Source organism: Erithacus rubecula (genome assembly GCF_903797595.1).
Source record: "Erithacus rubecula genome assembly, chromosome: 4".
Classification (NCBI taxonomy): Eukaryota; Metazoa; Chordata; class Aves; order Passeriformes; family Muscicapidae; genus Erithacus; species Erithacus rubecula.
The window spans coordinates 31096763-31122690 of NC_136686.1; the positions used below are offsets into that span (position 1 = coordinate 31096763).

Below are 25928 nucleotides of genomic sequence, written 5' to 3' on the forward strand. Positions count from 1 at the left end.
GTCGGCCTTCATGGGGCTTTTTCTCTTTTGGGGCTGGGGCCGTCCTTCAGTCAGAGCAACCACCCGAGCAAGGGTAACACCGTGTGCAAGGCCCAGCGTTTTGAAGCCGCCGAAGGGTCGGTATCGAAGCAGCGCTTCCCTGAGGGAACAGCGCGTTGCTCCCGGCGCAGCTCCGCAGCGCCATTGAGGCACCGCGCCCCGCCTCAGCCCCGGCTCCCAGGGAGCCGCGCGGGGCAGCGCTGTCCAATCAACGGCCTCCATTGAGAGAAAGGGGGCGGGGACAATGTGATAAGTGAGCTCACAGAAACAATTTCTCCGCGGCAGCCCCAGTGGCCTAATGGATAAGGCATTGGCCTCCTAAGCCAGGGATTGTGGGTTCGAGTCCCATCTGGGGTGGGTGCATTTTTTGCACTCGAACCGCGCCGCCTCGCAGGATGCCTGTGATGTGCTGGCTGCCTCGGCTCTGCGGCTCCTGTGGGCTTCTTGCGCGTCCCCCTGCGGCTCCAGCGGGCTCGCAGCCCCTTTTAAAGCGGCGACCCCAGAAACTCGCGGGGACGCGCCCATTGCCCAGCTCGGTTTCCCTCCCTATGATCCGCCTCTCGGAGGGATTCCCGTGCTCCCGTTCCGTTGGCACAGCCCTGCGAACAGGCGTAGGGCCCTGCGTGAGGCGAGCACGGCCCCGCCGCGCCGCTCGACCAGCGAGGACTGCAATGGCGGCGGAGTGCGGCAGAGAGTAGGCGAGTCGATCGTTCGCTCGGCGCTCGGCTGCCCGCACTGCCGGGGCGCGAGGGCGAGGCCCGGGGGCGGTGCTGGCCCGGAAGATGGCGGCGCTCGGGGCCCCGCTGCGCACCCTGCGCGCGCTCCTGCGCGAGCTGCGCCACGCCGCCGGCCGCTCCTATCGCGACAGCCCCGCCTATCGCCACGTGCTCTCGGCTTTCCGCGCGCACCGGGTACGCGCGGGATTCCCCTTTCCACCCCTGCCCGGGCCGCCCCCGCCGCTCGGCCCGGCCGGGGGCCCCCCTGACCGCCGCTCCCCGCAGGTGACCAGCGAGAAGCTGTGCCGGGCCCAGCAGGAGCTGCACTTCCAGGCCGCCACCTACCTGTGCCTGCTCCGCAGCGTCCGGGAGCACGAGGCGCTGCACCGCGAGTACCACGGCCGGGGCGAGCGCTCGCCCCAGGAGGTCGCGGGGCTGGTGGGCTTCAGACTGCCGCAGCAGCCGGGAGGGAAGGGCTGAGACGGGACTGCTGCGTTCAGTGTTTATTCGTCAATAAATAGACATCCTACACCTACTGCAATGGGCTGGCTTCCCTGTCAGTTTTAGGTTATAGGTATAAAAGACATAACTGGAAACAACCAGCCCCCTCTCCCTATATCAGGCTTCCCAGATGCCCATCTCGCCCTTGTGAATGTGAGTTGTGACGGGCACCCTTCCACGAGTTAACAGAGAGGTTATTTGTGGTGATAAAACATCTCAGCCTTACTGGTGAGCTGCTTGTCTAAGGGGTTGCAGGGGTTCGTGGTTCCCCACGTGTTTCTAAAGCGGTAGGTGAGAGAATTTGTCCGGTGTTTGCTGAAGCGTTTTCCAGCCATATTCTGTAGATGTGGAATTTCCTACTCTCTCAAGAACAAAGGTCTCTTCTGTGGAGCATCTGTGGATTCTGGCGAGCGCTGCAGTGGCACAAACCTCTTCCATCTTGAAAGATTTTTTTGGTTTTTCCCGTGGCGGTGAGTGAGCAGTAGCGATTCAGAGACATGAATTCTTAATGGTTAAATTTGTTTCTCAGTGTCCCTGAGAAGATTTTTTTACTGCCAGGGAAAATCAAAGTGTTCTGTCAGAAAAGCATTGCAAAGAGAATCAGTTTATCTAAGTCTACTTCTTCCTTCCCCTGTATTTAAAACTTGGGGGTGATTTAATCCCCACAGTATAGTGGATAGAATCCACAATGGATCTGTAAAACTGGGGAGATTTGGGCTGCTCAGCTAAGGTAAGGAGATGTGAATTACAAGTTTTAGGGTTCTATTGACCAAAATTCCAATTTGCAAGTCTTAACTAGTGTCTCACTAGTTAAACGGTGATTATTTTGAAAAGCCTTGATATGAAAAGGATGGGAAAGTATCAACCTCTTTTCAGCTCAGTAGATTCAGAGTTGTGGGATGTCCCCACACACTGAGAACAGCTATGACACACTGCTTGTTCTGTGTTATTTAATGAAAATGGAAATTTAAGAAACAGCGATGATTTGGCCAGACACAGATGCTCTTTAAAGAGTAGAAGGTGCTAAAATGTTTAAAGTGTTGGTGTAAATAGTCACTAAAATTTCTCAATTTCCCCTAAGCATACCAAGGTACTAAAGAGACACCTCTAACAAGAATAGGTATCTCTTCCATTTACTTGCCCTGCAATCCAGTGATGACTAACAAAAATAAATTTAAACAAAAAGCAAAGCAAGGACATATTCTAATTAACTGGAGAAAATTTTCCTGAACGTGTTACAGAAGAGCATCATCTCTGCAAGTCCTTCTAAAATACAGATAACTGGGGTGAGGTTATGGTTAGGGGAGGTTGTCTTTTTTCACTCGTATGGAGCTAACCTTGAAGACGGCAACGCTTGTGGACGACTGGAAGTGATCTTCGTGACGGGTTTTGGGCACTAGATGGCAACACGACGGTTGACAAAGGGAGAGTCACAAATAGCAGCCGTTAGAACGGGTAAAATTCAGGATTTTTTAAAATGGATTTTGGTGCCCTGTAAGTTGAATTATCAGCCACACATGGCAGCAGCCTCAGTTTCAAGGCAAGTTCTCCAATAAGCGGGGTACTGCAGTCTCACCACGACTGCAGCCGGCACTTGAGAGCAGCAGGGGCCGTTGCGGTGCTGCTGCCCGTCAGCCCAAGAATTGGGGAATTGTCCCCAAGAGGGAATTGTCCCCAGGCGGAGCTGTCCCCTCCCGCGGCCGCTCGGACCCCGACCCGCCAGGCGCCGCCGCTGACCCGGAGACCGTGACGTCACCCCGGTCACGCGGGCCTCCCCGGCCAATCAGCGTGCCCTGAGGGCCCTACCCGGCAGCCCAATCAGGAGCCCCGCCGCGCGGTGCGTCACTGGCCGAGCGGCGCGGGCCGTGGCCAATGAGCGAGCGCCGAGCCCCGTCCGCGCTGACGTCGCGGAGCGGACGGAGGAGCGCAGGGCGCGTGCGCGCAGGTTTCCGTTCCCGCCGGCGCGCGCGCGTGGCGGGCGCGGGAGGGAGCGGGAGGAAGGGAACGTGTGGGGGCGCGAGGCGGCGGCACCGGGCCCGGCGCGAGGCGAGTTTCCCGCTCCGCTTCCCAGCGGAAAAGCCAGGCCGGGGCAACCCCGCTCCCTCCCTCCCCCCGCGGCCGCGGGGAGCGGCCCCGCCCGTGACGCGAGGGGCAGGGCCGAGCGCCCGCCGCGCCTCGGGCCTTGTAGGCCGCTGTCGGCGTGACTCGGCCGGGCCGCGCCGGCCCCCCCCGCGCTCAAGATGTCGGCGCAGGCCCAGATGCGCGCCATGCTGGACCAGCTCATGGGCACGTCCCGGGACGGTAAGTGCCCCCCGGCCGTGGCGAGGCGGGGAGGAGGGGGCGGGGCCGCCGCAGCCCCGGAGGTCACGGCGGTAGCGGGCGGGCCGGGCGGTGTTCGCCGTGAGTGGCAGGCCCGAAGCCCGTTCCCCGCACCCCCCGCGGGGCGGGGCTGCCGGGGCCGGCAGCGGTGGGGTGGGGAGAGCCGGGCACCGCCTCCCCCGCGGAGCTGTCGGCGCCGGCTGCGGTCCGGCGGCCGCGCTGGCGGTGCTGCCGCTGTTGGAGCCCCGCTCCTGGCGGTGGCCGCGGCGCGCTGCCTTCCCGCGCCGTCACCCTAGAGGGACACGCAAGCTTGCGAGATTCTGATCATCGAGGGGAGGACACAGCGAACCCCCCCCGAGCCAACAGTCCCTTCAGTAGAGCAGGGTGGGGTTTTGAGTCATAGTTTGTCTAAATTCTGGCCCAAACCATCGTGTCAGTTAGCAGGCGAGTATGGCTGCTGCTTTCTGTTTCAATATGGGATTGACCCAAGTGGACAAACCCTTTTAAAAACGATCCCTAAACAGCCAAGTGAAAGTTTAACACCTGGAGGCAGTCGTACCCAGAGGGAGATACGAGGTGTAGGGTCAGGTTTCAGATCGCTCTGCGATCACACAGGGAGTATTGCTGCGTAAAGCTTCCCGCAGTTCCTGTCGGAGTGCGTGACCGTCAGCATGAGACTTTTAATCGGCACCTAAATCCAAATAGCCGGGGGGGCTGCTAGAAAAGAGCAGTTCCAGTTATGCTGTGAGGTTCTTAACTTACAAACAAAACAATACTGCACCCGAGGGTAGGCAGCAATTAGAGATGATTTGAATGTTCTGCATGTGGTACTCATAGTCTGTACTCACTCTTGCAGACACGTTCCAATTGTTGAAGCTTGGTGAATTAACGCTTACCTGTTTCCCCATGCACCGAGTAGGATGTGGGAAGTATCAGGACCTTGTCTGTCCTGGTCATCTCTTGCTGCTGGGCTAATGTGATATGATAGCCTTTTGTAGTATAATCTAGAATTTTGAGTAAATGTAGCTGGTTTATGCATACTCTTTGTGTCACGACTGCTTTCTGCTGAGTTCTAAATTATTGTTCTGCAAAGATTGTCTTCCAGAGCAAGGGTGTTTAGTGAGTTTTCATGCAGGATCTAATTTGGGGTGGTTCTGTCTTGCTCCAGAAGATTTTCCAATACTTCCTGTTGTGGCTGCATATGTCTGAGTGCTTGGCAAAATAACACTGTGCTTATGAAACTCAAGTTTTCCCAGTGCTGGCACCCAGATCTCTGTGTGCTACCCTAAGACTACACAGAAGGCTTAAGGGGGGTGGAGGAACTGCTTCAGTTTTTGAAGGTATTTTCTGTTGGATGGTGGGAGAAGAGTGTGATTTACTTGAGACAGCTGCCCAGAAATGTTTGCTGACTAAAATCTAAACCAGGAAAAGCCATTTCTGGCTATATTTTCTCTGACTTTGTAAGAAGGCAATTATTGTGTTGATAATTATATTCCCCCTCGTGCTTACCCTGTAATTCCTAAACTACATGTGCTGAACTGTTCAGAAACTAACTGGGTAGAAAGGAAGCATTTAAACAAAATGGGCAGGATGGGGAAGGATGAGGAGAAAAGAACATTTATAAAACTGACTTTCATGATTGGATTGAAGATCTCTGTGTAACACCATTCCAATTTAAAAAAAAGAAAAAAGGTCTAGTGGAGCTGGGGCATCATTTAAACTGAATTGTACACAGAAATTGAAAATGAACCTTTTTTCTCAGAGCTGATGCTTAATAAATCCAAGGCCAGGCTCAAGGTCATTGAAATATTGCTAACCTTGAGAACAGTGGGGTTTGGAGTCGTTAGGTTTCTTTAATATTCATATTTCATTTGACAAATAGTCTATTTCTATTGACATGCAAATTGCAGCTTTTCATTGAAATGTGCAATTTTTAAATTTCTTAGTAGATTAGATTTCACACTTGTCCCCATTGCCTTTGATTTTGCTCTGCCTGGCAGCACAGTAGAGTTTAAAATGCAGTAGTTTCTGAAAAAATAATCTTTCCTGGGCAGTGTTTTTGTTTTATATTGTTTAATATTATCAAAGGGCTTCTTAGTTTTATACTTTACGAAGTCTGGCAGGTTTTTCTTTTGTCTTGTTCGGGGTTTTTTTGTGAAGCCTAGAATACGAAGGCTTAAAAATCTTACCCATTTTAAAACAGATAGATCAAACATTTTATCTCTTCATTGGGAATAGAAAAAACTCAGAGGTAAATTGAAAATCAGTGGCCATGCCTGAATATATGTAGGGACTTGTATTGGTTTGGTTTTTTCCCTTTTAGGTTATAGTATAATTTGTAAAAAATATGAGCATGCTCTGAAAATGTTGTTGAATATTCCACAATGAGATGCTCAAGCATGGTTTTAGGAGATGAGCTGTGGACTGTAATTTGTAGGACAGTGTGCACACTCATTATAACTGGTGTCCCATGGAAAAGCCTGGAAGATGCAGTGATGAAGTGTTTTGATGGATTTGCTATTAAGCTCCAAGAACACCTAGAATGCACAGTTCCATATTGGTCACAGTGATTCAAAAAATACCCGCTAAACTAAGAATATTCCTGAAAAATAATCTGTGTTAGAGAAGAGCCTCCTGGCCCAGTGCCCCCTGCTCCGTGCCTGCCCTTGCACATGTGACAAACACCTGACAGAGAGCAGAACCCAGGGCACTTGGCAGGTGCTGCTCAGCACTTGCAGTGAGCTGCAGTTCTTAGAATACTCCTGGGTTATCTGAAAAACAGTTGTGTTGGTGATGTCCATAGAAATAAATGTCTGAATGGCACCTGGGAAAAGCATTTATTCATTATTAAATAAAAGCACGTGGGTTTTTAAAAGTGTGTTGAATATTACTTGGGCTAACCTTCTCTTGCACACTTCTCTGACAACTAGAAAGCTGAATTGGATGTGGACTGTACCAAAATTTAAAAAAAATAAAATAAAAGCACCTTTCATTTCAATGCTAGTAAGAAGCTGGGATTCTTTTAATGTAGTCATGCAGGCTGAAAAAAAAAAATCTCTAAAGTGATATTTCATACCTTACACCTTTATACCTTCATACCATATGGCTTCTGCCATAGCTGGAGAGGCTTTAAATATAAATTACTGAATATATAATATGGGTTTTCCAAATAAGTAGTGCCTGAAAACCAGGTGCTAATCTTATATACTTACATATTAATGTTTTTGTTTTGGTTTTACTATTAGCACTTAAAATAAAGGAGTTTTTATTCCATATGTTAATAGTTAAAGGGTTAGTTCAAGTTGAATTTTTTGTTGTTGACCAGAGCTGCAGGAGTTTGCAATTTAGGAGTAGATTGCACACAGAAATGTATGACTTTTATTTTTAAAAATATGGTTTCTCCACTTTAAAATTGTATAAACCTTTTTTAATAGTATGCTTAGGTAAGCCCTGCTTTTTGCCATCCCTGTTCCAGAAAACAGGGGTGAACATTACAGATAGGATCATAACTATAAATTGAGTCACAAATTGCGTGAAATATTAACAATTGATATTAGTATTCCCAGGATTGTTTGGGGTTTTGGGTTCCCTCCCCCCCTCACCCCAGAATATAGTTTAAATGGGCAGAGATTGAAAAGTTTTCTGTAAAAGGCCTGATGGGAAATATCTCAATTTGTCTTGAATCAGCTTATCTTGCCCAAGTGTTTAATTTTCCGCCAGGTCGGTTACATGCTCTGCCTTGCTGCAGGAGTGAGTGCTGGAGTCAGCCTGAGGAATTGCTTGGAAGCAGAGGGTGAAGCAGGATCATTCCTTGTGACAGTAGTGCAGACTCAGCAGATCCCAATGGCCCTGGTGCCACACAACATCTTGAAACTTCTAAGACTTTATTGTTGCAAAGAAATGTGGTGGTGGCTTGTGTTTTTAAAATAATTGCCACCATGTCAAAATTAGACTATAGTCTAGAAATATGGAAATCTAGCAAAGTTAATTAGATTCTCTTATGAGACAGGTGAATATGTGCATGCTTCTGAGACTTACATGTGGTCATGGAAAGGTTCTCCCAAGCATCCTAACAAATACTTGCTATGTGACTAGCAGAAAAATCTCTGGAGCCTTTAGACAGGAGTTGTATATATGAAGTGCCAGTCAGCACCTCCTTTTGTTTCACCTGCTAGTTTTTTGAGCTGAGCTGCTGTTTGAAATCTTTAACTCAGTTCTTCAGCTGTTACTAGCAAACACACTTCTATTGTTGTAGATCATCTTCTGCCTTTGAAGTTTGTGCATCTTTTTGCATCTGTTGCATCCATCATCATAACTGGCTTTTCTGGGTTATGTTTCAGTTATCCTTAGCAGTGGTTAGTAATGTGCAACTTTTCTGTCCTCATTGAAGTGACACTCCCGTGCTGATTGTAGTCATCCTGTGTTTGGTGGCACACTTTATATGGTAACAGAGGTGTAATCTAGAACTTGTAACCCGTTTTTTAATTGTTCTAGTATGGGATTATTGAAGAATTTCTGTGTACTTAACAATGAGTGGAGAGTTGATGTTGGTATTTCAGGGTTAGGTAGATTTTGGTTTCCACTTTGCTTGGAGGTAGGTGGTGGTATGTGTGTTTAAACTTTGATAGATCATTGTTGAGGTTTCTGTGGCCACTTGTGTAGCTCCAGGCTGAGAGCCAGGCTAGGGAGCCAAGGGCCTCTCTGAGAGCTCTGCTTTCAAATACATAGCAGCACCAAAGGCAGAGAAAAATATCTCATATACAAGAATTTCTGCAAAACCTCCCCAAAGTGTAGAAGTGAAGTCAGCTCAGAATTCTGAAAGTAGTCACAGCACACAGTCTTCATGAGAAGGTGTTTTATTTGTCAATCAGGAGTGATCGCATTTTAAGAGCAATGACTCTGTTTAGTTAATTGTCTTTATTTTCTGGCTTTGTTATAAAGTTCTGATATCTTAGACCTTAAAAATTATAGGAACAGTGAAGGACTTGAGGAATTATTTTCTACTTGGGATACTAAATTGTCTTTTATGAAGAAGCAAATGGGCATATTCACACCTCAAAGAAAACCATTCCTATATTTGCTCCACTTGTACTTCATTAGCTAAAGGATGGTTTCATTGTATTCTGCATTTATTAGTGTTGCTTCAGTGATGATGTAAAACAGAAGCAGTCATGGTTAGAAATGTGTGTTATTCTAGAAGTGTTAGGATCAGTACATGTCCAGTCTTAGTGGCAAGAGTAAAAGAATTAGCTGGCAATTCTCTGTGCAGCAGGAACAGGATCTTCTGTGCCTGCATAAGCCTCAGTTAAATAATGGTGTTGGATACTGGTTAGGCAGGAATTGCTTTGCGGGTGGAATTTGATACAGTTTTTAAACACATACTCCACCCAGTTAGTAGCTCTCTTTGAGAAAACCTTGCAGAGTCCCTTGCCAACATGTTGGGACTCATGCTTCAAAAATTTCTGTGCAAGTTACATTAACAAAAAATGGTTATCTTAATCAAGAAAGTCAACATCATGAAAATTAAATTTGTTTCCTTTGCATGGATTGCACCACTGGTTTACAATTAGAGGTTACAGTTGGATTATAAAGGGTAATTCTCATCAGTGCTTTGGGGTTGTTGACAGTACTGTATTAGGGGACATCAGAATTGTATGAAATGCTGGATCAAAGAAGTCATTGTTACAAGCATGTTACTGTGCTAAGCATTGTTGATGCATAAGTGTTCATTCTGCTGGTTTGTGATTAAATTATACTGAACAGGAATGACTTTGTGGTGGCTTGTTAATAGATTAGGCTTGGGAGTTCAAAGTGAGTTGTGTAGTACAAGTGCATATTGTAAGCTTAACCTCTGGATGTTCCTCAATCAGCAGTATGCACTGGTCTTGAATATTGACATTAGTTTTGTAGTCAGTATGTTTTATACAAAATAGAAAACTCCTTTAGAAAGTTTGCATTATTGCCAAAATCTCTTGAATATTTGTGTATCTTGTGTGCAGTTTCCTTATGCTTGTAAAGGATATGAAATGTGCAAGTAGAGAAGTTTCCTTGGTGTTTTGTTTTTTTCTTTTCAGTTCTGTTTCACAGTTCTCAGTTTACTGAAAAGTAATCTCTTAGAGAAATGTGGTTTGGGACAGGTACTTTAAGTAAAGCTAAAGCTGGTGCTTCTTGGAGAAAATCTAATTTGTCTTTTCTCTATATAAATTTTATCAAACACATGATTTTGCTCTTAATGGAAAAAATCTAATTGGAAGCACAGGGATTACTTAGAGTAATGGATGTTGGCTCCTGTAATGCCCTGGTAAATTACTTTCATTTTTTTAATGAGCATGAGTCTTAAAGATCAAGTAGTTGAATATTCTGCTATTCTTCAGAGGCAGGGTTAAACAAGCTGCTATTCTGAGTTAATTTAATTATTCACCTATTAAAATAGAATTTGAAATAAGGTCTGAAATATCAGTGATAGTGTCTTCTTCATAAATGCTCAAGAATACTTCTAAAACTTAGGTGGCTGCAGCTACTTGTTGCCTGGGTGTATTATTTTCTTATTACAGAATATATAAAACTTTTTTTTTTTTTTTTTATACTCAGTATTTAGATTTAGCACTCACATGTTTGTTTGACAATACAAAGAAGGTATCAACTTCCCTACAGTTTGACAAGCAGAAGCAGCATCTTGGTTACCTGCTGCATTGCAGAAGTCCTTGGCTTAAGAATACATGTGTTTGTGGTGTTTTAGTTCTTAGAAGGCATCTGCATGAATCTAATTTGCTGTAGGCAGAGTGTCAGGTGTGTAGTGGATCCATAGATTTTGCTCTTCCCACCCCAGCAACCTATGTAGATTCCAGGCCATCACCCACTCAGGATGATTCCTCTGTAGGTCAGGAGCAGAATAAATCTTCTGTCTTTGCCAAGAAGTGTGCACTATTTAGGAATATTGGAGCTCACAAAATTCATGAAGAAATAAAAGCATTTTTTTTTTCTGAGGCTATCAGACTTGCAAATGAGCTGCCAGAGGGACACAACAGTCAGTCACTGTTATAATGTGGTATATGACACCTTTTCTTTTTAAAAAACTTTTCCTTCTGAAACAACATATATTAAAAAGAAATGCAAATGTATAAAATTGCTTTTTGTAGAAAAGAAAATGTAAATGCCCAAATCATATTTGTAAGGGGAACTTTCTGCAAGATTTTTAAATGCTTGAATAAAGGCACAGTGGAGAAAGAATGAATGTTTAAAATATAAATACAAATGTGTAAAGTATTCTTGAGGCTGTTGTTGATCAGCTGCTGCCACTTTTTTTTCCTCTCTATGCTGTCTTCCTCAGGTTGGTAGTTGTGATTATCAAGTTAGCCACTGTGATGAAAAAGGACTGCATTTCAGCTCTAGTATCAGTACTTAGTTGTGGTAGATGTGTGGAAAAAGCTATTTGGAGGTAATGTCTGCAAATGCTGTTTGCCAACTTTACTTAAGGAACCTGAGTTTTTCAGCAATTTTCTGGTCTTGGTAACACCTTGACTCCTGATAGGTTAGTACTATTAGGCCATCAGCTGTGGGGTTTTGTTGAAGTACTTTATTTTGTTGATGTGTCTTTATATAGAAGAATCTTACAGTCAACATGTATTTCTGGATGCTGTGTTAAAATTGCTGGCAGAGTCTATTATTCTATACAAACTGAACAATCTGGCCCCTTGTTTTATTTATAAAGGTTCAATGTATCTTTGCCTGCCTACATCAATCTGCAAGGGAGTGTCAGAAAGGCCCCGCATTCGCCGAGCCGTGAGTTATCAATAACTTTTCAGATGTGTTAATGAATGTGGAACAAACGCAGTTATGTGTTTAAAAAAATAAAGATCCACCTCCTAAAAAGAAGAAAAAAACCAAAAGAGAAGTGCAAAACTCTTTACTGCAGTAGCAGGCATGATTACAAAGGGATTACTCTAAATTTTAGGTAGTGTAGATATAACCAAGCAGTGAGGTTGCTCTCTAGAAAACCTATTGTTGAACTGCTTTGAAGCTCTTTGGTGTGCGAGTTACAGGTTTTACCTGTTGTATCCTGCAGGCAAATTAAGCATGTGTTGTTTATGAAGGCTTTTGTTTGCTTAATAATCTGAAAATGTTACATATTAGCATCCTATCCACAGAACTGATATTTTTAAATCTAATTACATAATAGCAAGAAAGGTTTGTCTAAAATGATATGGGTTTTTCATTCCTCTCTGTAGTTAACCTTGGTAATGAATATGGCTTCTTGAATTGTTTAAGAGACTCAAATTTAGTTCAGAGTTTCAAATCATGAAGCCATAAAAAAACTTCAATAACTGCAAGACATATCTGCAGTCTTTGAAATATTTGATGAAATGGAAAAGGCTGCTATCTGAGCTCACTGTATGTCCCTTTTTACCCAGCAGCCCTTCTTGCTTCAGTAATTCACCAGTAGGTTTTCAATGATAAGAGATCATATCAAATTGTTATGTTAAAAAAAAAAAAGGCTGCATCCTTAGAGAGTTTGAGGTGTTTTATCATGCCTGTGTTTTAACGAGAAGAGAGCCACTGCACGGATCTCTTCTGAATTTCAAACAGTGACAATTATGTTTTGACTCAAAGGGAAAAGTGTTCAGCCCTCATCCCCAGAATACCAGCTGGTATTTTGTTCTGAAGACTTCAGGTCTTGCTCCAAGAAGGGGTTATTTAAACTCACAATTGGACCTCAGTGTCTGGGCAGGTTGATGCTTCTGCTGATCCAGGAGCTGCAACCTGTCACAATGAAGATACAATTAAGATGTTCCAGCCCAACAAACAGCATGTAGAAGAAAAAGGAAAAAAGGTTTATCATATGGAGATATGCAAACACCTCAAAAATATTTTGCATATAGGTTATGCCCATATGTTTGACTCGTCTTTTTTTTTCAGGTTTGTAAGCATTTAAAATCATTCTTCTGTCAACTCTCTATGCTACTCCCATCAGATGTTAAAGGGTGCATTGCATCCAAGAGCAAAATCATAGAATGAGTATCAGGTGGGATTTGGTGAAGACTCAATGTGTATCATTTTGTGTTTATGAAGCTGCTTTGATATGCTAATTTTTGCCTAGAAATACGGCACTGTTTCATGCAAAGTCTGAACAGAGCATTATATAGCTCATTTAACAAATGCTATTGTATCAAAGTGATTTTAAGCTAATACTGACTTCCTTGTTTCAAGCACTTTTCCTGCTGCATTTTTGAAGGGGAAGTGTCAGAGGATTTTTAAATAGCATTATAGAGCATTAAAACACATTTGTGGTTTTGGTGTTATTTGACAAAGAAGCAGAGAGTGTTTTGAGTTCTAGTTCCCTTAGACCTTCAGTATGTGACAGGGCACTGTTAATGCTTTGCATGTAGCCTGCAGAACGTGTCTGATTGCCACAGATTTCTGACCTGGAACGTGCTCATTTCTATATTGCAGGTGACACAACCCGTCAGCGAATCAAATTCAGTGATGACCGAGTGTGCAAGAGCCACCTTCTCAACTGCTGCCCTCATGATGTGCTCTCTGGAACTGTATGTAGCTAAATCTCATGTTTATTTAGATAAAAGTGGAGAAATTGAATTATATTTGTTCTTTGTAGTATTTCTTTAAATTTAATGATTTGCAGGAACTGTCTAGCACTCTCTGGTAGTTCAGAGGGACTGTCATACACAGCTAATTTATGGGTTCTGAAGTTAATTTTTAGAATTCTTCTGTTCTATATGCAAATTATTACCCAAATTTCATTGTTTACTCTGACTTGAAACACCACATAATGTTACGTATGTGAACCACACTACAGCAAAATGTCCTTATAGTGGTACAGTTGCAAGTAATAGAAAGAAATAAAATATATTGTATGCATAAGTTAAGAAGTTACTTTCTTAAAAATGCATGTTGTAGTGGGAAAGTATTTCACATGTATTGGTATAAAGAAGTACAGAGATTTTTCTCTCTTCAGAAATATTTTAATGAAAATAATTAAAAGTTCAAATTTAATTTCTAAAAGTTGAGATCCATTTAATTTGATAGTGACACTATACAATATTCAGTTACTGTGCCATTGTCATAAATTCTAAAGCAATATTTAATTTTCATTTATGGCATATTAGTAACTCGTTTTATTTGGGCTTTCATGCACTCTGGAGAAGTTCCACTACCTGAGCATAGGAAACAAGGGGCTTTGACACATGCCAGTAGTTTTATCAGTGTGCTTGTGCTTTACCTTGTGATCCATGTTTAAAGCAGTTTATTTTTTGTGAAAGTCACATGAGTAATGTTTCATTGATTGTTTAACCTACTGTTTGATAATTAGAATAATTAATAGTAGAGAGATATACACAGAGTCCCACGTACCTACTGTTCTTAATGCTCCTGGGGTAGCTTTTTTCACTGATGTTGGCACATTTTGTTACCCTTTGGCCCTGGGGAAAATAGGTACTGGAAAATCTGTCTGAGGGATTATTTGAAGCAGTTATTGTGTATCAATGTATATATAGTTTAATTTTGAATTGTTTTGTGCATTACTGTCCCAACAAAACGGGGAAAAGGAGAACACTGTTTCTTTTCTCCCATCTGTTATGTTGGATAGTGCTTTGGTTGTGTGGTGAGCAAAATAACTCCTGCTTGGGGGAGATTTGGGACATAATGATATGCTATCAAAACATACAAAGGCATTGGTCATGACTATAAAAGTTGTAGGTGTTGTGCAGCAGTGCTTCTTACACTGCTGGTCAGTTGTGTAGGCTGGGGCAGCTGGCACAGTTTAAGACCTCACTAGAAGTTTTCTTCAGCCTCATACCAGATTCTGCTGCAGCTCTTGGAACACTAAATGAAACTGCTTCTTTAAGTCTTTTCCTTCTTCATGCAATTAGCCATCATACCAGAAAATGTGTTCCACAAGGTAATTCTGGGTACTGAAAAGAAGTCACTAGTTTAATCTTTTAGTGGAAGTAGTAGAAAGGGGGGACAGGCTTTACCTGGGCTGTGTGATGTTCTGCTCTTTGCCTCATCATAGATCTCCAGGAATGGACATTCTCTTACCAGTAGTTTTTAAAAGGGCAGGAAGAATGGACTCTTACTGAACAGTTTATCACTGATGTAGATAATGACTGTGAAGTTTTCTCCAGAGTTTTGATTAGGAAAATCTTGATGCATCTTCACATTCAAGACCTATAGTAACAAAAATTGAGTGACTTTTTTTTTAATTCAAGTCCCTGAATGCTCCTGAAAGAGTAAGTTCTCTGGGGACATTTTATGAGATTAAGTCTCTACATTGACTAGATTATCAGTAAAATACTGGATATTAATTGTCTTTTGTGTGTCATAGGATGATCTACAATTCCTAGGTACTGTTTATTACTGTTCCTGTCTGCAAGACGCAGACTTCTGTACATCTTTAGTCCACCCACTCTTTCAAAGGCACTCAAGGAGGACATTCACAGCTCACACAAGACAAAGTGACTCATATGAGTAGGCCCTGTTATTTTAGTGTGTTCTTTCCCTTAATGGCCAAATTCCCAAAACTCTACAAGGCTTTGATTTGCCTTGACAATAAAAACCTGTGTTCCTCTGATTGCAGTATGTATTGGTAAAGGTAGTGTGTGTATACTTTTTGTTTAGGGATTTTATTTATGGATATGTTTTTGTGCTGTTAAGTTTCTAGATTTGTAGATTTGGAAGTTTCAAGTCAAGCAGTCAGAAGTGTCTGTCTGGTGGAGGTGATTTTGTGTTAATGATGTTAATGGACACTAGTTTACATATGTAAGTCAGTGGTTTAAGAATTTGCTCAGTCATTTTGAGCTGAACATTTTATAATGAGAATTTAGTAAGACTTTGTAAATCTTGACTGCTCAGACACTGAATAATTTTCCTACTTACAGCTAGCATTTTTTATTTTTTTTAATCCATATTTTATGAGACTGGGGACTGAACCTGTATACGTGGGAGTCAGATGACTCCCCCATAATGGTATGAACCTGTTAAGCAATATTCTCTGGATGTAAGTAAGGTCTGTGCTGTCTTCTGCAGATTTTGCAAGATGTGTGTTCTTTCTCTATCTTTGTATATTTCTGAATGCATAGCAGAGTACTAATGAAAATGACAAGGTGGGAAGATTTAAACTAATACCTTTAATAAGGCTATTATTAAGTATCAGTGTCCTGATGTGGTCTTGCAAACGATGGTTCACAAACTATCTGCTCAGTGAATTAACTTTGTATTTAAGTGTATTTGTTGAGAAGATTTACTTCTTGCATTTTGTTTATTACAGACCTGAAAATAGTCTCTGTTGGCTCACCCTGCAGTTAAGCATATCTTTAAATGTTCCTAGATTTATTGTATGCAGCTCTTCAGAACTCTTACTGACTAAAACCACATTATTTAAGACCTTGGTTTTAGCAATATACTTGAATACATTATTAACTTTAATCTTATTAAGAGTGGAATTCAGCTCTAGATTAAGACATCTAAATTTAGATTTCAGCTGAGGAGCTGCATGTTGAAGCTTGCACTGAAGTCAGAAATTATCTAGGCAGTGGAGCTTAGAAAAAGATGGATTTCACCTGCCCATGGGTATCCCTCTCACGGTGGCCTGAATCCATTTAGGCTCACTGAATGTCTGTATCTTGTTTTACTGTGTAAGAGAGAGAAGTTTGGGTAGTTCACACATGTGCAGATAGGTGTTAGTAAGGAGTTTTAATCTGTAGTTTATTTATTTGCCAGTAGTCCCACTGGCTCTGGAACTATTTTGCATGCTTAAAACTTGTTGTTGGGGTGTGACTGTGATTTTAGGATGTACTTCTAGCAAAAACATTAGGAGCTGTTAGAAGGCATTGTATCTGAGGGTATCAGCTTTTCAGTTCAGGACTGATTCAATCATGTGAACTGCTTCAGCTTAGCAAATCAAATTAAATTAGGTTTGCATAAGCTACCTCAGTTTGAAGCCTTCAGCCCAGTGGTGATGAATTGTAAAGTGCACTGCTGTCCTCTCAAGTGATCATCTCAGTCTCCTGAAATGTATTCTTAATTTCTTTGGCCAGGACCAGGAAGGTGAACTGATTCCATTTCACATTCCACATTCCATTTTAATGGGTTTAATTTATTGAGATGAAGTGGTGGTTGTTACTTTCTGCATGGTTATCAGCCTCAGTGTTAATTTAATATATTTTGCAGTCAGGCAGTAAGAACAAATAATATGTAAACACTGAAATATCTCATTTAATAATAAGAATTGGTAGTGAAGATTTATTCTAAGAAGGTTGAAGTCGTTAGAAGTGAGCTTATGGTTACATGGAGGAACATCTTTTTTAAAAGTATTATACTTCAGAAGATACCTAGAATTCAGTGGTTACTACAGACTTCAACTTAATAATTTCTGCATTATTTTTACTCAGCATTTCTTTCTTGTTAGTGAAGTCCTACAAAAGTTAACTGTTAGTGGAGTCAGAGAACTTAAATCCTCTTCTAAACATGTGTTGCTTACAAGAAAGATGGGGTTTATCACAAGTCTAGAAATCTGTTCAAAATAAAATTGTTAGTACAGCTGAAGAATGAGTTCTGTAATAAGGAATATTTCAGCAAAGAGTCTGTCTTCAGCTTCTTTTTATCCATGTTAAGTGTTCTTTTGCAGACCTTGGTAGTACCTTGACAGTTTGGTAAAGGAAGAGATCTGGTTCCTCCAGTATCAATTTTCAGCAATGTCTGATCTTTCTAAGCAAACAAACAAAAATTCTTCTCTTGCTGAGTGTGAACTGCTTTGGTATCTTTATGTCTAAAAATAAATATCTACATAAACACTGCCCAGAGTATCTTCTTTCAAAAACCTGTCCAAAATACCTGCTGTTTTTAGAAGTATTTGATAGTTTGTGCTACTGTGTCACATTGACTCAACATCAGCCCTTTGTGTTTTAAGTACCTTTAGCTTTTCTTGTGCTCTTTCTGCCCTTTGTATAAGGTATTTTCAGTAATCAAATTTCTGATGCCAACAGAACACAGCAGTTGTAAAAGTGCCAAAATGAGAATTTTGCTAGGAAAGTAGGTAGCTCAAGAGCTGAAAAAGAAAAGAGGGAAAAACTTCACCTGATCTAACGTTCCAGAAACAGCATCACATCAGAGTTTAGCTTCCTATTCAGTTATTTGTCAGCTACTCAGAGTGCACATTTATTTAGACCATCAACTCTACTGATTGTCTGTTGCCAGATCCTTGGCCAGCTCTTCCTTTTCATCTCCTACTTAATTCCTGTGTTGTTTTTTTTTTTTTTTTAACCTGATTTGCTTGAAGCAGCACTATGTGAACAAAATGTATGTAATCCATATTTCTTTATTATACCCAAGGCATTCTATGTATTTCGTGGATGGGATGACAAAAATGATTACTAAATCATTTAAATGCAGAGTTTTTTTGGGTTGAAAGACCAGTTTTATAAACCTCACCTCTGGGAAATCAAGCAGCTTTAATTGCCCATCTAACACAAAGAAAAAGTATTGCAAAAAATGCTCAGCAAGTACTAGAAGGCACTAGTTTCTTAAGCAGAATTCAGCAATAACAAAAGGATGTGATTTCCTAGACTAATCTTCAGCAATAAAAAAGTCTCTTCTATTTGCAATAAAGAGTCTCCAAATATACAGGCTTTTCTTCAGGTTTTAATTTCAGTAAAAGTACAGAAAACTGCAAAAAGACGAAAGAATGGTTTAGCTTACTCAATGAAACTTCACTTATGTCTAGCTTAGGGACTTGGATATTTTCACCTTTCTTGTTTTTGTTGTTCATCTGAACTGCTCTGTAAATCACTTTTAAGTAGTGTAAGTCTGCCTGAAAGTTAGTGTACTGACAGTGCAAAACTGTTTGTTCTTTTTAAGCCTTCCATTAACTCAGTGTCTGAGCATGACTCTCCCTTCTAGCCATCTTCTGTTTGAGATGTGATTGATCTTTAAAGTGGCAGAATACCAATGCTTGTTCTTTGCCTCTGGGGAAGGAACATGTCTTGGCACCATATTGCAAGGTGGACTTGTAGAAAAGGAAAATAATATGTTTTACTGTATCTTCTGTCCATTTTCATCTGCTGCCCATCTACTTTGCAGCTACCCATGAGCCAAATTATACTATAAGCTGCTTTGTGCTTGTTAAGGTTCTTGGCAGTCATGATCCAACATAGACTTTTAACTGTAATGAATCATCTCCAAGATTAGTTGTCTTTGCTTGATGTTGCATAACTTACACCAGCAGAAGTGCTTTGTAGCCTGTTTTTGTGTTTAATATGCAAACTTATTTAGGAGTTTTAATCATGGTGGGTTTTTTATGTCTTTACATTGCGGTTTGCTCATGGAACTTTCATGAAGGACATTTTGTAGTAATATTTCTGTGAAGACTTTCAAAGGTTTACCCAGGACTAGTGCAGGCAGTGTTAAGGAGCAGTTCCAACAACAATATAATTTCTTCAGCAGCAAAACTAATAATAAAGAATCCTTTTGTCTTGTACCTGCTTTCTTCTTGTTCTCTGCTATTCCACGTGAGTATTTATCAGGCTGTCCTGCTAGGTCAGAGGTGGGGAAGGGGAGCCAAAATTTCTTCTGTTGTGATTGAGGTATCTAACAAAAAGGAATCCTCTATAACATACTCCTTGTTCCCCAAAATTTTCACTAACATTACTGAAGGTTTTCAATAGCTTTTGAATTTGCCATCTTGATACTGTAAGAGACCCCAGCTTCTGAAGTCCACTACTGTGTTGTCCCCTAGATATTGTCAGCACGTTGTTTGTATGGCTGCTCAACAAGTTCAACAAAGGTACACTGCTGAAAAATTTGCCTTTGTGTTTGGTTTGCTAAGATATTTTTTACCCAGTTACTACCCAGATGGTGTTCAACAGCACAGGCAGGTGAGCCAGCATGGAGTGGGTCAGCACAGGAATAAGAAGAAGAGTTTGCTGGCTCAGACTATTTACTATCCTTTCAGGCTTTGGATTTACAATTCCCAGAAAGAGGCAAAGAAATCACAAGATATACTGTTTTGTGGAGGTTAAATCCAATCCAAATAGAGAGAAAGAAGCATAAAACACATGTAAAGTGTCACAGTAGTGTTACCTGAATTCTGGGGGTTTTTAATATGTGATGTAATTTTATTTCATGCATTTATTCAAAGTGTATGCAGTTGTATCTTGAAATAGTGGAGGATTTTGTGCTGTGGTGGATGTGTTTCTGGCTTTTTGTCATTGTATTCAGACCTGTTGAAGTGTGTCACTAACCTTATCTGTGCATTTATAACTTAAGTGCCTCACTTCAAACAGAATTGACCTTGAGTTTCACTTAAAGACCTTATTCAGTACAAGAGATGAATCAGCATGAAGTCAATATTTTCACAATTTTTGGCTAATTTTCAAGTGTCTAATTTTCAGATCATTTTTCAAAGTTCTTTCATATTGCTCTCCTAGTATTTAAGTACTTTCCGGAAAAAAATGCTTCAGTTTAAATAACATCAGCATGACTTGGAAAGAGACATCTATAATACATTGCTCAGCATCAAGGTCTTTGTGGATTTGCATCAGTTAACAAAATTGCTGAGGTCCTGTATAGTTGCAAAAGGAAAAGCTAATCTTTTCCTTTATCATTGCAGTCAGATGTTCCCTATTGCAATCAAATGTTTTCCAGAAAACAGATTTAGGGTGGCTGAAGGGGATATAAATGAATGCAGTTTATGTAAAACCTTTTCAAGTTCAAAATTCTTTATTTTACCGATCTGGGTGTTTTTTTTTTTTCTCTCTCTCTCTATATGAAACTTCTGCATAAATGAACCAAAAGCTTCCATAGAATGACTTTAATGGTTTCACTGGAAGTCTCAGTAAAAATTTTAGAAGACTAAAATTATTGGAGTTTGTTTATTTTACTATACTTATGAGGCTTGGATTGTTTACTAAAATCCAAGTGTTTTATTTATTAAAAACAAAAACACAACAAAAATTCACTCATTTGGCTTGCAGCACATTCTGAGTTAACATTCACCTTCTATTTACAAAACTCACAATGCAAGTTATTAATCATTTTAGATAGGATTTAAAATTGTTATTTAACTTCAGCAGTAACAACTTTTTCCATCAGAGTACAATTTTCATCATGTGCTTTTAGTGTTAAGAAAGGATTAATTCTTCTTAATATTAAGTGAGCAGTGCCATGAGCAGAATTAATAGAGGATGTGCTGGTTTCAAGTAAGCTGATTTTAAGCTGTAAATAAAAATCACTTCCAATGATTATACTTTTGCAGAGAGGCTGCTTTAGGTTCACTTTTGTTTCCATTACAAATTGGTTGGGGTTGGTGGTTTAGGTTTTTGGTTTGGGGGTTTTTGGTGGTTGTTTGTGGGTGGAGTTTTTTAATTTGTTTTTTGTCAAGTGCATGCTGCTGTGTCTTGGTCACCAGACTTGCCATGAACAGACCGAATTAGAATTTTTTGTGCTGTCATTTATGCAAAATTCAGTTTAAAAATGGTAGTTGTTACCCAGTAAAATTCTGGGCACTCTTCTCAGTGACACTGATAAATGATGCAGCCTACTTAATTTTTATGTTCATGCTTCCTTCCTGTCCCTTCTAGAACAGTTTTAGATTACAACTGAAATATCTGTACTTTTTCTTCCCTGGTTCTTGAACATAGTCCAACATTCAGCTCATCTTCCCCCATTTACAAAATGTTTTGCAGGGATTTGACTTGTGGTTGCTCTACTTGAAACGCTTTAAGAATGTTTTTTAAGCAGCACTTTACAGCAGAGCTGTGGTTGTAGCTATCAGGTGATGAATATAACAGGAGCACATTATCATGGAGTGTGCAGACAGATTCAGGTCGAGAATTTGGCCATTTAATTGCCTGTTGTTTTTGTGGAACTTGGCTGTACTACACTGTTTAAGTTCAATACATGATGTTCCACTTCAGTCACTTTTTTGAACTTCCAGTAAAATAGCATTTTTTGCAGGGCATTAAAGATACTTTGTTATGCAAGCAGCCATCATTATAAGATAAGCTGTTCATTCTCTCTGCTGTTATTTCCTGGTTCATGCATGTTTATCAAAGACCTGGTATCATGTTACAGCTTTGTTAAACTCTCATTACCACAGAGGAGATACCTTGCTTCAGAATATTTGACTGTTGAAGAAAATCATCCTAACCTTATTCCTCATGACACTTTTGAAAAGTTAAACCACGTTGCCTTTGTCTTTTCAGAGAATGGACCTTGGAGAATGCCTCAAAGTGCATGACCTGGCATTAAGGGCAGACTATGAAATAGCATCCAAAGATCAAGATTTCTTCTTTGAGCTTGATGTATGTATTTTGTCTTAATGGTGGAGAGAAAACATTAGTTTGTGTACTTAGGTGGATGAATTGAGCAACAGATGAGTTTTGTTACAGACTGAAGGAAGACTTTTGAAAAGTAATTTTTTACAGAGACAAAGAAACTCTTGGCACAGTTACATGAAAGATAATTGCTTCATGATTATATGCTGCTTTGTGTTGGTAGTCATCTCTAGGTAGAGCTGTTAACAGCCTCTCAGAGTATGATGAGCCTGAGTGCTGTCTTAGTATTGTCAAATAGCAAGCAAATGTTAAAGCTATATATGTTTTGAAGATAGTTTTAAATTCTACACTTAACAAAGAAAGTAATTTGGTATTGGAGAAAACAAATCATATACTATGTTTCCATACACTATAGTTTTGTTTTGAACCCCCAACTAGGAAGTTAATCTTTGCTAGGACACAAGAGTTTGGTTTTTTAAATTGTTACTTGGAGGAATGGTTAATATACCTTCTTAAACTCTAGTGAAAAAAGTTTCAGTATTACATGTATTGGCTGGATGGAGTGAACCTGGATAGCCTTCCAAGAATTTTAGTGCCACTAGAAAAACTCAGTACTTCTTCTTCTTCTTTGAGATGACTTAAGACAGATTCACTTCCAAATTTCTGCAAATACTTAGAAGCTATGACAGTGTGTAGACTATAATTTTTTAAAACATTTGTATGAATATGTGTGATTAGTCAGCATAAACTACTAAATTATAATTTCACTAATTGCTAATGAAATCTTGTGAAAGTGAAGCCTTAATAAACAGAAGTCTTACAGCTAATGAAACATTTATATTGTTGACAGCATTGATCCTTGTTGTTACTGATGTTTTAGGCAATGGACCACCTGCAGTCATTTATTGCAGACTGCGACCGGCGGACAGAAGTGGCTAAGAAAAGACTAGCAGAAACTCAAGAAGAGATCAGTGCTGAAGTTGCAGCTAAAGTAAGCATGTCAGACAAGTTACTGCTGTCTTTTTAGTGGCTGGTTTTTCTAAGGAGCCAGTTTCAAGTTTTGAAAATATATCAAATCTGAGAATTCATGCTGAAGAAAGGGGAAAAGTAATACTTTTTCTCTGTCCTTCCTAAATCTGCCTTTAATGCACAGAAAAGAACAAAGGGAAGAGACCTCTGTGATATTTTTGACCTCAGGAAATTTGACTCTGAATCCATGTTATAGAAATGTTAGTAATTCTTACACTTTTTGATCCAAATGTCATCTGTAAAGTAAACAAAATTTACGTCCTTTTCTCTAGAAATTTTTTGAATGCAAAAAACCCTATAATTTTTCTGCACATATATGCAAATGCTAGGAGGAATGGTTGTACAAATATTAATTTTTCAAGACTGGTATAGACTATAGTGTGAATTACTTGAAGTTTGCTGAGCAAAACTGTCTTCTAGAATTTTACATAGACTTGTAACTCAGCCTTTCTCTGTGTTTTTTGCAGAGAGGCATTTTCTGTTTCACTTCTAACTGAAGAAGTTCTCTCTGTGTGTTTCTTTTAATTTTATTCTTCTAATTTTGTATATCATAGCTCAATAGTTGTTGATTGTTCTCCATAATTAAAAGTATTCTGTGTTAAGCTTTTTCTTATCTTTTAAGGCTGAAAGAGTTCATGAATTGAATGAAGAAATTGGGAAACTGTTGGCCAAAGTAGAACAGCTTGGAGCTGATGGGAATGTGGAAGAATCTCAAAAAGTAATGGATGAAGTGGAGAAGGCTCGGGTAAAGAAGAGAGAAGCAGAAGTAAGTTAATTGTGTAAGGCTTGGGGGGATGGAGAGGGCAGGGTCAAATATCAAATTGCTTGGCCTCTGTGCAAGACATCTTTGTCAGTTCCTTAGTTAATTAGTACATATAAAAATAAAGAAATTGCTTTGTGGCATCCTGTATAATTAAAGGTTCTGCTCTTCAATACACTCCTATACCATTAAAATTATACTTCCTTTGCATTTATCTTAGTTTTGTTGTGTTGGTCAGTTGTATCTGTGGACACTACACTCGTGGCTGTGATGGTTACACTGACTTTCCTGGTTTGGTCTCACAGCTCTTACTGTGGCAACCCTGTTAACTCGTGCTGGAAAGCTTCAGTGAAGTGATCCATTGTCTTCAATAAAAGAAAGTTCATGTTCTTGTGTATCAGAAAAGTCAAAATAATCCTTGTAATGTTCAGGTGACAACTCACCAAGAGCTTTTCCATATTGTATTAGACAAAGATACTGAAATTTTTGCAATCAGTATCTGCAGTTGTTTAAATAGTACCCAGAAGGATTGCTGGCAGTGTTGCTGGTCTGTCATCTGAATGTCTTGAGGTAAATTTTGCTCAGATAATGTGTTTAATTAGTGTCTAAAACCCAGATAGATTTCTCGGGAAAGTAGTACTGGTTTAAATGGGTTTCAGAATTTAAAAATGTCATATTTTCATAATACATTGACATAGTTAATATATATTCATTCTTGTAAATAAAAAGTTGCTCATCTTTCTATGTAATACAATCTTAAGGTAGTAATTACCCAACTTTTTTTTAGCTTGTAAATCCAATTGCTGATGTCCTGTTTTTAAATATATTCAGTTTTTAAAATAAGGAAACATGCCTTGATCTTAATGAGACAGTGTGAATTAACTAAAGGGCATTCTGGTGTACATTGAATTTGGTTAAGTGTCATCCTTATGTTTATGTGCATTTTGAAGCAACAGCAAATGTTTTTTCTTTTCTAGGAAGTATACAGGAATTCTATGCCTGCCTCTAGCTTTCAGCAGCAGAAGCTACGGGTTTGTGAAGTGTGCTCAGCTTATCTTGGTCTTCATGACAATGACCGACGACTTGCTGATCACTTTGGAGGAAAACTACATTTGGGATTTATTGAAATTAGAGAGAAGCTTGAAGAACTCAGGGTAAATTGTTCTTACACTTTTTGTGTGTGCTCCTACTTAATTATTTGCCAGGCATATTTCTCTGTGTGTGTGATTTTTTTTCATATCACTTTAAACTTCCGGATTTCATTAGCCTAAAAACACTAAACATTCTAATTTAGCATCAATTACCTGGATAGATTTGTAAAATGACCTCTTTTGCTCTGAGGTAGATTAAAATACACATTCAAAGTAATGCAACTTGGGAAGAAAGAATTTGAATCTCCTTGTAAAATGGAGAACTGTATTTCAAATTAACAATAGCAATGTTGAAACATACTTGCAAGTCACAGAAGAGAGCCAAATGAACTTTGCTTTTAAAAGCCAGATGATTGACTAAAAGTAATAAGGAGACCATTGAAAATAGGAGAGCATGTAGTAAGGAGGATGATAACACTTGGAAAAGTTTTCCAAAAAATGTAAAGAAATGCTTGGAACTCAAACAACCTACTGTATGGTGAATGACTAAAACTCAATTTCTCTATTTTACCTGGACAAAGATTAGGAAATTACTTTGAATAGAATCCAACTATTCATGGCTGTAGCTATTCAAAGCAGGAATACAAAATTATGTATATCTTGAAGTCAGAAATAATTGTTACGGGGAGGTTGCATGTTCTCTATAGCTTGAACATTGGAAATCCAGTTGGAATATTATAACCTATCTTGACCAGAAATCATATGCTGGAAGAAAGACTTACTGGAATGATATTCTGGACTTCTAGTTTTCAAGAGGATGGATTTGAACACTGATGCCATTTATGACCTTAATGTACACATTATGGAGTTGACAGCTCAATTAAGCATTTTAACTGTAGAAATCACTAAAGCCAGTAGCTAAATTGGTTGAAGTCTTAAGAGCAGAAATTACTGCTACTGGATTTGAATACATTGACTCAGTTTATGTTCTGTAATATTCCAGCTATCTTGCATGGATATTGTGATTTACCTTTTGGAGAGCCCAACTCTGCCTGCTGATGATGTTAGGCTCTTAACTATAGCTGGTGTAATTTAAATCGTCGATGCTTAGAACAGGTCGTGTCTGCTTTCTTTCATTCCTCCATAAAATTATGCAAAGAGTCACTTGAACAAGAAACCTTGCTTG

At 40.1% G+C, this 25928-nt stretch overlaps 1 protein-coding gene across 5 annotated transcripts in view; it reads left to right on the top strand.

Moving 5' to 3' along the window:
* Positions 1-322: 322 nt before the first annotated feature.
* LOC306801035 (putative RNA-binding protein Luc7-like 2) overlaps positions 323-25928 on the top strand; it is a 31544-nt gene continuing 5938 nt past the window's right edge. The window contains exons 1-7 of one of the 5 annotated variants that reach the window (XM_079303667.1): positions 323-950; positions 1041-1161; positions 13026-13120; positions 21791-21889; positions 22743-22853; positions 23514-23657; positions 24629-24805. In XM_079303667.1, the coding sequence (XP_079159793.1) occupies positions 822-950; positions 1041-1161; positions 13026-13120; positions 21791-21889; positions 22743-22853; positions 23514-23657; positions 24629-24805 (876 nt within the window). In that variant the 5' untranslated portion in view covers positions 323-821. Of the gene's footprint in view, positions 951-1040; positions 1162-3160; positions 3558-11286; positions 11358-12030; positions 12492-13025; positions 13121-21790; positions 21890-22742; positions 22854-23513; positions 23658-24628; positions 24806-25928 lie in introns of those variants that run through there. The other 4 variants (XM_079303666.1, XM_079303663.1, XM_079303665.1 and 1 more) reach the window with 4 other exon arrangements.